Source organism: Leishmania martiniquensis, chromosome 35 (assembly GCF_017916325.1).
Source record: "Leishmania martiniquensis isolate LSCM1 chromosome 35, whole genome shotgun sequence".
NCBI lineage: Eukaryota > Euglenozoa > Kinetoplastea > Trypanosomatida > Trypanosomatidae > Leishmania > Leishmania martiniquensis.
Genome location: NC_090170.1, coordinates 1,180,029 through 1,192,626, shown reverse-complemented (window position 1 = coordinate 1,192,626; position 12,598 = coordinate 1,180,029). Strand labels below are relative to the sequence as shown.

Genomic DNA, 12,598 nt, shown 5'->3' with positions numbered 1-12,598 from the left:
CTCGCCCTTGCCGGTGTTGGTGCTTTTGACTAAACAGCAGTGTGCTGTTCGAAACAATACGGCAAAGCGGTGCGAGGAGGGAGGGAGGGGGGGCGCTGCCCTCACGAATGCACGCGTCGTCGCGGATCTGCGGTGCTGAGGGGGCTGATAGCTAAGAGAGGGCCACTCTTTCTCCAAAAGGCTCGTTGCCTTGGCAAATCTCTTTTTTATTTTGACTTTCACAGACCTGCGCATACGCACCAGAAAATGGCGTCGTACGTTTTGTGAGGGAACTCCATGCATGCCACCAAGACGAAGCAAGCGCTTGGCTGTACAGACGTCTTGCCGTAAGTGTTCTACTCTCCCTCAACCTGTGTGCGCACGCGCTCTCCTCCAGAGAGGTGTGCCGGCTCTTACGCTGTAGCCAATCCAAATACAATTTTACCAAGCTTCTCCGCTGTTGGGGCGGAGGGACAGAAGAGGTCAGTGGTCGAATGGGGTCTGTCACGTCGCTTGCGGTCTTCTCATTCCTCCGCTTGCGCAGTTGCTAAGGCTTTAGCAAAAGGAGAGAGGAAGCGACGAAGGGAGCGGGGGAGCCGGGGCCGTTGGAGGCCCCTGTTCGACTGTTCTTATCCGGCGGGGTGGCGCTTCTTACAGCCATGTCTGTACAACACCAGTCTTCCGCTCCGTTTTACGGCAAACAGGTTGCTGAGAGGGGCAGCGACGCACCTTTTTGCTCGTGCACCTCTACGCTGATGCGCGCAGAATCGCCTGCTGTTTTTTCCCTCCCCCTTTCTTGGTCGCCGTTCTACGTCGCGCTCGTTGCGCTGTGCGAGCGACTGCCGCACCGGCCCTGAGGGTGGCGATGCCCATTTTGGTCGCTAGTGCCATTGTCGTATGACTCCGCAGTTTTTTTTCCTTCTCTCACTGCTTGATTCAGTCAGCTTTTCCACACCCCTCCCATTCCATTCTTTTTTTTGGCCATTGTGACACCTCTGATGCGCGTACTTGCTATTCATCTCCGGTGGGTGGGTGCTGGAACGTCCTTGTCCCACACGTTTTGATGTGAATGCGTATCTGGAGAAGCAGTGAATTCAGCAATACATGCACCTAAACGTCAGATGAACGCATCACCATGCTTGGGATTCAGTCGTGGTACACAGCGTTGGCGGTGCCGACCATCGTCGTCGGCGGCTTCGTAGCGACGCGCAAGCGCTTAGCATACCAATGGAGAGAGGAGCTGATGGACCCGGAATGCACCGCCTACCCCAGTGTGACGGATGCTGACATGGAGTTCCTCCGCCGCGTCGCCCCGGAGAGTGCTGTGTTGGCAGCGGAGGCGGTCGCGTCACCGCTGGATTGGAAGAAAGAGAGGGCGCAACGTACCCCCGCCGTCGATACTGCTACAGAGGGAGCGTATGGCGTCACCCTAACAGCGAAAGAGAACATCGGCTTGTGCGTGCGAAGCAATACGCTGCCGCCCGAAACGCGCAATGTTTTGCTGAACGAGGTTCAGCGCTGGTCGCAGACGTTTGGCAACACTTTAGACCCTCGCAAGATTACCGCTGTTAAGCGATCGGCGCAGCTGGCGACGGCTAAAGAAGCGGAGGAGCGGTGCGACACCGACGCACGCATGCCGTTTAGCTCCAGCGGCTCCTTGTCCAAGTGGCTCAGCTTTGATTTCCTCGCGCACACCCGGGTCATTGCCGACCATGCTGAGGACATTCAGATGATGAAGGCGCCCTGGAGAACGGGAGACTGCATTCGCCTGGCGGAAATGCCAGCGTCGCTGCGCTACCTTGTTGAGCGTGCTCGGCAAACCTTCGAGGGCATAGGGCGCCTGCGGCACGTGTACATCGAGTACTCGCCGACAGGCCAGTTTTACCGGGTACCCAAACCGCCGAAAATGTATGACGGACACGATTACGTTGTCATTCCACTTCGACGTGATCAAAGTGACGTGGTCGTGACGATGAGTCCCGTGCTGCGGTCACGAGTGAGTGATTTGCGCGAGGTTATGAGACACTCGTGGACTAATCGCGACGTGGACGTGTTGTTGCCCAGTGGATGCATGCTGCGTGTGTACGGGAGTGCACGATATGAGTGGGGATGGGGCGTGCGACCAGGACCCCCGTGGTTTGGAAGTCGGCTCAATCCACTCAGTCGTGCCAGCGCTGCTCGACTTGATGGGGGCTCTGGCGCCGGGCTGTGGAGCTGGTTAAAGCGAGCGCTGGGGCCGCACTTGGGTATGCAGCGCCCCTCTAGCACTCTCTCCGTCCCAAGCTTGGATGCTCCGACCGATGCTGCATTGATCGTGCTGCACTATGAAGGGCCCCGCTCTTCCACAAAGCAGCGCTCCCTGCTGCTGCAGCCGGAGGTATGGATCTTCGGCCGCGCGCCGTCTCCCGAGTCTTTCGAGACGTGGACAGAAGACCGTCCCACAGCCGACGCTGTTGACGAAGAGGGCCTGGGACGGTTTATGGTGCGCAATTATTTTAACATGCTCACGGTGAGCTAGCAGGGCTCACGAGGGGATTCTCATGACTCACTCACACCAGTGCTAGCGTTGTGGGCTGGTTTTGTGAGGGGAGACGTGGGCGCTCATGGCGGGTATGTGCTCGTGCCTCAGCGCGTCGTGGCGTGGGCACGCGCTTAGCGGTGGGCAAGTGACGCTCGAGAATTTATATCGCCCACATTTTTCTTGTTGGACCAAAGCCACTTTGAGGTCAGCTGAAGAAAAAAAAACGGTAAGGTGATGGTGATTGCCGTGGTGTTGGCAGGGAACTTGCGCCGCGGCACCGAGCTTAAAGCCTCGCTACGATAAGCGACATGGTGGGAGAGGAAGCGATGCTCGCTCTTGTGAAGGCCCCGGGATGGGTGTTGCGTGGAGTAGGTGGACACGTAGGGACACAGAAACGAAAAGACGCAGAAATAAAAAAAGTATGAACTACCCGCTGCTCAGCGCTCTCTGCAAACGCGTGCTTTCCCCTCCCTTTCCACCCCTGCTGTGTTGCTCTCTCTCTCTTGGCTATCATCGCTTCTCTTCTGTCGGTTGCTCCACCTTTCTGCATCTTCATTGCTCTTCGATCCTCCTCTCTGCCTCCACTACACTGATTTTCACGGTTGTCGTGCTCCTCTTGGCGACCACATACATGGCCGATACCCTTGCCCGTTGAACTCGTACGCAGATGCAGACAGTTGTGGACTTCTGTGCGTGCACCCGTATTTCGCTGTTCCACTTGATTGATGTGGCGGCCGAATCATCAGCTCGTCTGCTACTCGCCAACTTTTTTTTGTCGTAGCGCTGGTGCAGTTGCGCCTCCTCCTCTGCTATCAAAGCGGTCTCTCCACACCTTTTTCAGACTTGACAGGCCGACTTCCTCCGCTGAACTTACGCTGCCTTGTCGCGCACATTTCAACGCCCCCCTCCCCCGCACACACACACCAGCACCTCTCTTCTGTTCGTTGTTAAGTTGCGTTATTTAACCGTTGAGCGTTCCCCTCTGTGGTCGAGGCCTCGCGCCCCTGCCCACTCCCCTCCTGCTGTACTCGAAAGCGAGTGCGCAGCTGCAGAGGACATACGCTTCCTGCGCTCGGAGTTTTGCTTTCGTCTCCTCTCTTACCCTTTTTCTGTGTGACTAACGTGCTGGTATCGCCCTTCTCTCGGGAAAACGTTCCGCGTGCGACTCGGTGTGCGCGCACTCAGCAGAGGAAAATCAGGAGACGTCTCTGTGCAACCGTTGGGCAGCATCTCTGAAGCAGTCCTCCGCTTTCTCCGCATTGCTTCGGGCCTCCTGTCATTGGTGGCTCTATCCGTGGCGACGTTCTCCTGCTGTTGTGCGTGTGTCGGCGCTGTATTTGGTGCCCTCTCTCATACGTGGGAAGGGGAAGGAAGGAAATGTATGGGGGTGTGTGCGGAGGGGGAAGCATTCTGCTCGTGGTGTCGCCGTTGTTCTTCTTTCATCACTACTCTGTCGTGCTACGTTTTCTTCTACGGTAGCCGTCTTTCATTTGTGTCAGACCGAGGGCTACTCCTTCGGGTGCACTTCCCTCCCTTCCCGCCCCTCCTCGGCGCTTTGCGCGTGCCCCTATCGGGACGGTTAGGCGTCTCCCTTCGGCCTCTGTCGTCCTTCGCCGAGCAGCCCTGGAAGGCTCGAAAAGACATCTCGGCTTACGTCTTCTGCCATTTCTCCCTCTCATCCACCGACACATCCCTCTCTGTGTCGGTCTTGACTTCGGCAATTCGAAGGGGCCCTCTCTTCTCTGTCGACATTTTGAGCAGCATCGCGTATCGGTGTATCACCCCAACCGTCTTGTGCCACCGCCTCCGAATCCCCTCTCCTCCTCCCGCTCGGTGCCCTTTCTGTTTGTCTGCCGTGCACGGCCGGACACACGCGACTCAACAGCCTGCAGAATCGAGTTTCCGAGAGTGTGTGGAGACTCGAAAGCGACAGGAAAAGACGAAGAAGACTGCGCGAGGGAGTCTCGAGTAGTGTATTTATTAATCTTGCGATAGTCGCGCTGCTCCCTCTCGTCCTGTGCTTTGGTGTCTGCCTCATCCTCTCGTTCTCTTTCCGGCGGGGGTGTTTCCCAAGTAGCGCCACGCTCCTCCCTCTTTCGGTGTTCTAAGCAAGCGCGTCCTACGACGATTCGTGTCTGTCCTAGGTCGGCGGTGCCGTGCGTTTTTTTGCGCGTCGTGGAGTGCCATCGGGCTTCTTGAGAGAGGGAGAGGAGATACGCGGTACCCAAGGCGAAACGTGCAGATACTTTGCCTGCTGCCTTCCAAGAGACGGTAAGGAAGTCCCTGGCTGCCCTTGCAGGTGCATTGCTCTCTCTCTCTATCTTGTGCTTGAGTTCTCACCTGGGATGATGAGAGGTTGCCGATTCTCTGGGCGAGCCGTAGCTTGCGGGCTGGCGCGGGGCGCCGTGACAACGCCCTTGTGCACCATCTCACAGAGCACGCCTTTATCGTCGAGCATTCATGACGTTGGCGGCAGCAACAGCAGTTGTGCTGCGGCTACGCCTACCCCAGGAATAACTTCTTTGCCAAGCCTGTCGACATCGATATCCTCGCTTCCTGTGACAGGAGACTGCGCCGCCATTCTGAAATATCCGTACCGCGTAATCAGTACCGAGCAAGAGCTCAACGAAGCTGTTGGGGTGCTGCAGCGCAGCCGGCAGATCGCGATCGACGTGGAAGCGTTCTGCACCCCTGAGGCGATCAAGACGCCTCAGCTTGGACGTATCTCGCTTGTGCAGACGTGCAGTGACGCGGTACCTGTCGTGTTCTTGTTCGACGTGCTTTCTTTGTCTGTGCCGGTCTTCACCGAGGCGATCCAGCCTGTCTTCCGTGATGAGGCGATTCGCAAGCTCTTCTTTGACTGCCGACGCGACATCGAGGCGCTGAGCACGCAGATGAATCTGGTGCCAAAGCGCGTGCTGGACTTGCAGCTTCTCTTTACCGCCGTGCAATGGAAGCTGCGCAGCGTGAACCGACGATCTGGCATGACGTACGTGCTCAAGAGTGTGGCCGGCATCCACCGACAGGAGGGCGACTCCGCTGTGCAAACAGCCATGATGGTCGGTGACCGCCCTGTCTGGGATACGCGACCGCTGCCGGAGCATTTCCTCGAGTACGCAGCCGACGATGTTCGGCATATCCACCTCCTCTCCACGTACTTTCCGTCGCTAACGCAGCAAGTGTCAGAGGCGGCGGTCGAGCGGCTGACGGCGCAGTATGTGCAACACTACGGTGTCGGACATGCGGTGACAGTAGAGGCCGACGCCCAACCGGCTCAGGTGAACACAGCTTGGCTGGAGCGGTACATCGGCCCTGGCGGGGTCTGCAGCTTTTGCGGTAGTAAGGGGCACACGGAGACGGAGTGCTTCCGCAAGCTGAATGGCAACATGCGTTGCTCCTTTTGCGGAGCTACAGGCCACACGGCCCGTAATTGCTTCCAGAAGCACCCTGAACTCCTAAAGTGCGACGCCTGCGGCCAGCTAGGGCACAGCACCGCCAACTGCTTCCGCGCGAACCCGTGCAAGCACTGCGGTGGCAGCCATCGAAGTGAGAACTGCCACCACCGCGCGCATCTTGTGAACGCCTGAGGTACCTCCCAACGCAGGAAAAGAAAGGGAGGAGGAAATGGGTGTCGAGCGAGCTCCTTCTCTCGAGAAGTAGAGCGCGCACCCCCCTTCTGTACAGGTTGAAACTTTTGGTTTGCTTTTATATCACTGCTTGGGGCTTCTCTCTGTCTCTCTCTCCCTCTCTCTTGCGACAGCGTTGCAGATGGCCCTCACGCCCTTTAGGGCGTCCTCTGGTGATGTCTCGCTTGAGTGGCCACTGCCAGCCCGCTTGCTTTTCTTCTCTCTCGTGTATGCTCCCGATATACCTTTTTCCCGATGGCGTGACAAGGGTCACGCGCTGGCACCGCATAAGCATTGACTTTCCACAAAAGCAAATCTCAAAGAGGGAATGTGGCCCGGCCTATCTGAATCGTGAAGGATAAGTGACGCGCAGATGAGCTGGAGTCGTGCTTGAGCAACGGTGAAGACACTGGGAAGGGATTTCTCGCCGGGCCCTCTCATCTTTTCGTTCCTCTCTGACGCCCCCTTCTGTACGCTGGCTGCCCGCCTTACATACACACACGCACAGGGGGGGCTCACCAATCTCTGGCAATTTTGAGCACATGCCTTCAGTTTTCTTCTCCCTCTGCGCTCACGGAAGGGGCTGGCGGTATTGATATCGAGGCTAGCTCCGTGGGTGCCAGGGGCGGGCGTGCTCACCATAAATAAGGACGAGGGAACATTTATACGCCATCGAGACCACGGCGCTTCTTCTTGGCCTGGACTATTAAGATCTACACAGACGTTCACACAAAGGAGAAGGGTGGCGGAGGGAGGGAGGCGGCTGCTCTCTACGCCTATGAAACAGCAGCAAAGACGCACATGTTAGCTTCTATGTCGTCTTGCATATCCGTGTCCTGTGGGGTCTGCCGTTCGTGGAAGACGGCTCCCTCCCCCTCCGTCCTCCCCCTTCTCCCTCTCTCTCTTTCTTTCGCATTTGGGAATCTGCGGAGGCCTTCGCGCTCTGCTGGCGGTCAGCTCGATCTTTGCGTTTTCTCACTTTTGGCTACCACTCACATAATTACGTCGTGTTAGGGCGCGTATGCTGTGGCCGCTGATAGTGCGTTCGTCTGCATACCCAAGGCGGGCGATGTCACATGACTTCGAGTGACTCTAGGAAAGGCTCGTAAGTGGTTCAGCAGGCCAACGGATTTGCTGTATCACTGCTGCCACTCGCGTACTCCTTTAGCTGCAGTGTGCGCCCCGGCGCCGAGTGTGGGGTCTCTGGTTAGTCGTGATGTCTACAGTCCTTCTTTCCACTCGCTTTTCCCTTGGGCGAAGGGTCAGAGTGAGGCCACCGCTCAGTCTTGCACGGCATACGAAACCTCTCTGCTTCGAGGCCAGCCTTTTTCACCTTCGACGACTCTTTGTCTGCCCCTTTCTCGCCTGTATGCACCCCCATCTCGCTTCCCGTTTCAAATATGTGCGTGAGGAGAAACAACCGACAAAAAAAAAGAGGTCTCGTTTCCTCCTCCTCCTCGTTCATTTCCTCACAACGTCGACAGGTGAAGCGGTCTCCCATACAGAGACGCGGCGGCATACAGCCACATTCGCAACGAGCCACCACCCACATTTAAGCACGTTCGGGATTCGGGCCTTCAGATTCGGCCCATAGCAACAACAGCAGCGGCTGCTGCCATAACGCCGACTTCTTTGCCATTGTCGGTTCCTTTGGTGCCTTCCTGTGTTTCACGTAGGCACCTTTTTCACAATATCACCGCTTTCCTCGTGTCCTCTCCGCCCATACACCCCACTCTCACCTCTAAACCTCCCCACCCGTTTTACCACCACAGTCCCACGCCGCCTCTCTTCTTTCTTGCCTTCTTGTTCCCTTCTTCGCCTGCCGTTCTTACAGGCTCTTCTCCCTAATTACTCTGTTAAACATATATAGTCTGCGCGGACCCTCGTGACCTGCACCCCTTCTCATTTTGGTCTCTCTGCGGAAGCGTGTGGTACTGTTGCCGCCATCAGAGGCGCACACCGCCGGTTCACTGTGTGTGTGTGTGTTTGCGTGCGCGTTACGGTAGAGTTCCCTTTTTTTTTCGGGTGAGAGTGAGGGGAAAGGAGAGGAAGAGGCGGCAGAACTCTCACACGCGCGTATAGACTGTCAAGCTTGAAAAGCGAATCGACCGTGTTTCGCCTTAGTTTTCGACACCAAACCTGAAGGGGCGCCGACTATACGAAAAAAAAACAGAGTGGAGGGGGCGGCACAGCACGCGCAGCAGTTCAGAGTCGTACGCGCCTCTCTCTTTTTGGCCTTCGTGCCGTTCACGAGCCGGATATCACCGCCAATTTTCCATTGTCCCCCCTCCCCTACCGCAGTTGCTTTGCAGACCTTTAGTGGACTTGCTCCGAAAAACACTGGCGTGGGCATCATCAAGGAGTCTTCTCACCCGCTGTCTAAGGTGCCTGAAAGCTTGCCATGTTTCGCTACCTCTCCTCGTCGGCTGCGCGCAGAGCCTGCGCCGTGAGTGCTGTCGCGCCCCTCACCGCTGCATCCGCCGGCTCCAGCACCTGCTCCTCCACCACCCCTGTCCGTCTGTACTCCAGTGGTGGCAAGGACTACTACAAGATGCTCGGCGTTGATCGCAACTCCGACTTGAAAGAAATAAAGAAGGCGTACCGGAAGCGTGCGTTAGAGACCCACCCGGACCAGGGTGGGAACAAGGAGGAGTTTGCAGAGGTGGCCGAGGCGTATGAGGTGCTCAGCAATCCCGATAAGAGGAAGATTTATGATCAGTACGGATCGGAGGCGGCCACGAACCCGAACATGGGTGGTGCTGGCATGGGTGGCTTCGGCGCAAGTGGCCGCTCTGCCGAGGACATTTTTGCCGAGTTCTTCCGCGGCGGAATGGGTGGCATGGGTGGTTTTGGTGACATGTTCAGCGGCCGCCCAGGCGGTCGCCATGGAACCCCCACCCTCCAGCCACTCGATGTGCGGACGCGGCTGACGCTCGAGGATGTGTACAAGGGCGTGACCAAGACGATGCGCGTGAACCGCCCACAGGTTTGCGCGGACTGCGCCGGCTTCGGCACCAAAAGCAGAATCGAGAAGCCAAGCTGCACCCAGTGCAACGGCTCCGGGCACGTGGTCCAGCAGCACCGAATGGGGCCTGGCATGGTGCAGCAGACGATCACCGAGTGCCCGCGGTGCCGCGGTACCGGCTCCATGGCGAAGCCGGAAGATCAATGCCCCAAGTGCCACGGCAAAGGCTACCGCACCGTATCGCAGGATGTCACGGTGGAGATACCAGCTGGTGTGCCGTCGAATGTGACTCTCGTGGTGCGAGGCGAGGGCGGGACGATCCCCGGCGCGCCGCCTGCGGACATGCACCTGCATATCGAGCTGAGTCCTCACCGTGTGTTTCAACGCCGCGGCAACGACCTCATTGTGAACAAGGATGTGACGCTGCAGGAGGCGCTTCTGGGTCTTCACATGCCACTAAAGTTACTCGATGGCCGCACTGTCAATATTGAAACATCGGCCGATCAGATATTGAAGCCAGAAGGGGTGATTAAGGTGACTGGCGAGGGCCTGCCCGGCACCTCCGGGGAGCGCGGCGATGTGTACATCTTCACGCACCTCAAAATGCCCAGCAAACTGAATAGTGAGCAGAAGGAGCACATCAAGAAGGCGCTCGGTGCGCCTGGAAGGGACGCTGACGCGTCGCATGGCAATACGGTGAAGGCGCGGGTAATGCGCGAGTCTCGGGAACAGCTGGAGGAGCAGAAGCGCAGCCTATGGGCCTCTCAAGAGAGTGGTGGGTACAGCGGCGGTGGCGGCGGCAGCGCTCGCCGCTCCGCAGGAAATGCGGCCGGTGGTGGTGCGCAGCAAGTCGAGTGCGCGACGCAGTAAGGGTTATTTATTTATTTTGGTAAGTGTATATCAGAGGGTCCGCTATCTCGAGACCAGCTTCGAAGGGAGGTTGGCCATGAAAGAGTGAGACTGGGAAAAGCAGCGGCACACCCTTGGTGCTCTCCGCTCGGAGCGTCACACGCGACAGGTGGGATGCTTTCGCTTGGCCAGTGTCTGAGAGAATTGTTTGGCAGTTTCGCTTAAGAACACGTGGTGCCGTCTCGTGGATGTTCTCTCTCTCTCTTCATTGCCATCTGTGCTGCGCACCATTTCCTCGTTCCCCTTCGGCATCATCCATGTGCACGCTGCGTTGGTGCGCGCCTGTGTGCTTGGCTGTGCGGCTGCTCGGGATGCGGTCGTGCCCTCGGCGTCTCAGAGATGCCATGCCTTGCGCCTCCCTCCCCCGCGACTTTGTTGAGAGCCCCTCCGGCACCTCCTGCTCGCGTTTTGATTACCATCCCAGTGGGTGGCTCTCCTTCTTGGTCTTCTGTGTAGCTGTGTTGGGCGCTGTTCTTTTGGACGCTTTTGTTCTCTCCTCCACCCCCGCCCTCCCCACTCCTCCTCCTCGTGTGTTTCCCTTCCCTTCCCGAGCCTTCCTAAAGGCGTGCCTTGTGATGCGCATCTACCGTTGATTTGCCTCTGCCACGGGCCTTCACATTTATTACCTAAACGTTCCTTGAAGGTGCAAAAAAAAGGGGAAAAGAAAAGGGGGAAAAAGAGGGATGGGGTGGAGGGGGGACGGCGAGGGTGATGCCAGCGCGCTTCTGTGTGCTCGTGCATGGGCACCTTATTCACATGTCGCCGATTCTCAGGCGGGTGGTGAAAAGGGAGGAAAGGTGCAACACCCGATGGAGGTGATGGATGCTGTTGTCTCCTCTCTTTTTGGGGGTTCCACCTGCCCCCCCCCACTTCCCCCACAGATGGGCCATGTAGGCCTTCTTGGTGGTATGCAAGCCTGACTCTCTGTCCCCCTTTTACCAAACACCCTCTTGGCCGCTATGAGGCTGTGAGTGCGTAAATCCGTGAAGAGAAAAAGGGGACGGTGCCGCTCAGCAAGCCTTCCGCGCAGGGCTCAGAGCTCTTTCACTCTCTTTTTCTCTCTCTGTCGCTTCTCTTACGCTGCTGAGCTCTTTGTCCTCCTTTGACAGCGGCCTCCAGACGAACCGAATACCGCTTTCATGGACGTGGACTCCCTCCGTTTCTTTGCATGATGCTACGTTTTTTGATCAGCTCCTCTGCTTCGCAATTCACCAACTCGTCCCGGAAGGGGGTCATGGGGCACTGACATGCATGCGTAGACTGGCGCTGAGGCACTCGGCGCGCGTTGACGCCGCCGCTCACGGAGCGGCGGCGTCCTTGCGAAAGGTCGGCAGAGCGGTCGTTGATGCTTGGCACCTGGCCTCTCTTGTCGCGTCACGGTGCTCCTAACCGTGTATGCGGGGGGGAGAAAGCAATCAAAACAGTGGCAATGGCCCTCCGTCATCGCGGCCTGTGCGCGCTTATCGCCAGCCCTGCCTTCGTATTGAAAGTGTCTTCCCTTTTTTCGCGCGTGAGTGAACCACAGTGTAAGGCCGACGGTGATGCACCGCCGCGCCGGAGCCTCCGAGGCGGTACCGAGAGCGCCGTGCTACTCAGCCCTCTTCGTCCCCGCCGGCGACGTAGCGTAGCTCTTGCAGTTTTTTTTTCTCTTCGACAACTGGCGCCGTGGCTCCCTGCGACCCGCTTTGATGTCCCTCTCCTCACCAAAGGCGGGGGATGCCGGCTTGGCGGCCGCGAGGGAGCATGTCTGACAGTCACCCAGCGGCGTCGGGCGGCGACCGCCACTGCCAGGGCGTTGCTTCACCGCAGTCCCTCAATGAGGTCCGTACGTACCGCCGGCGACGGATCGAACAACATTGCCGGGGAAATACACGCTGGTGAAGCGTCTGTCGCGTTTGTTCGTCCATTCCTTCGGCGAGGAGAATCGCCAGATCGAAGATGCGATCTTTAGCACTATCGCCAAAGTTGTACAACTCATCTGGGTGATGAAAGGGAGCGCACACGACAGTCTCAAGATGAGCGGCACCCGTTGTGCTGGTGACGAACATTTGTGCAGCGACAGAATACCGCATTATACATAGTGAAAACGAGGCGACCATGGAACGAGCTTATAATGCGATGAAGAGGCACTGGGCGCGGGGCAGGAGACCCTCAGCACCGGTGGGCACTGCGCCTGCGGCGTCAAAAGCTTTGCTCGCTTCCCTTTGAAAGCTGCAAGGTTTTCACCCATACCTCTTCTGGAGTAAGCGTGTGTGTGCGGATGGGTGTGTGTTTGTCGGCCGGGCGAGGGGCGGCGCAAGCTACTCGCACCAGGTGCTCCGTAAGCCATCTGCACGCACGGGCGTGATGATGTGTGGCGGCTTCTTCACGTTGGAACTGTCCTTGTGGCGGGGATTACAAGACAGCGGCCAGCAGAGCTGTAGAAGCAGCAACGCAGGACGATGTTGGGGGACCTTCTTATTACCATTACCTGCAGAGAGTTGCACCTGCAGATTACAGTGGTGGTGGTAGAGCTGTCCGTGCCCGCAAGCATCCCAGAACACATCTTGCGGCTGAGCAATGCTGCGTCTCCCCCCGCAAAGCACCGCTCGCATCGTG

At 57.8% G+C, this 12,598-nt stretch overlaps 3 protein-coding genes across 3 annotated transcripts; all 3 read left to right on the top strand.

Annotated features, from left to right (window-relative positions):
- Window positions 1-1,114: 1,114 nt before the first annotated feature.
- LSCM1_01058 (uncharacterized protein) lies at window positions 1,115-2,497 on the top strand (the record flags this gene model as incomplete). The annotated part of the gene is made up of 1 exon (XM_067318684.1): window positions 1,115-2,497. The coding sequence occupies one exon, from the start codon at window positions 1,115-1,117 to the stop codon at window positions 2,495-2,497; it is 1,383 nt and encodes a 460-aa protein (XP_067174789.1).
- Window positions 2,498-4,845: 2,348 nt separating this feature from the next.
- On the top strand, window positions 4,846-6,087 carry LSCM1_01057 (uncharacterized protein; the record flags this gene model as incomplete). Its single annotated transcript, XM_067318683.1, has 1 exon — window positions 4,846-6,087. One exon carries the CDS (start codon window positions 4,846-4,848, stop codon window positions 6,085-6,087), a length of 1,242 nt encoding a protein of 413 aa, XP_067174788.1.
- A 2,440-nt stretch (window positions 6,088-8,527) lies between these two features.
- Window positions 8,528-9,961, top strand: LSCM1_01056 (uncharacterized protein; the record flags this gene model as incomplete). Its single annotated transcript, XM_067318682.1, has 1 exon — window positions 8,528-9,961. The coding sequence occupies one exon, from the start codon at window positions 8,528-8,530 to the stop codon at window positions 9,959-9,961; it is 1,434 nt and encodes a 477-aa protein (XP_067174787.1).
- Window positions 9,962-12,598: the final 2,637 nt, after the last annotated feature.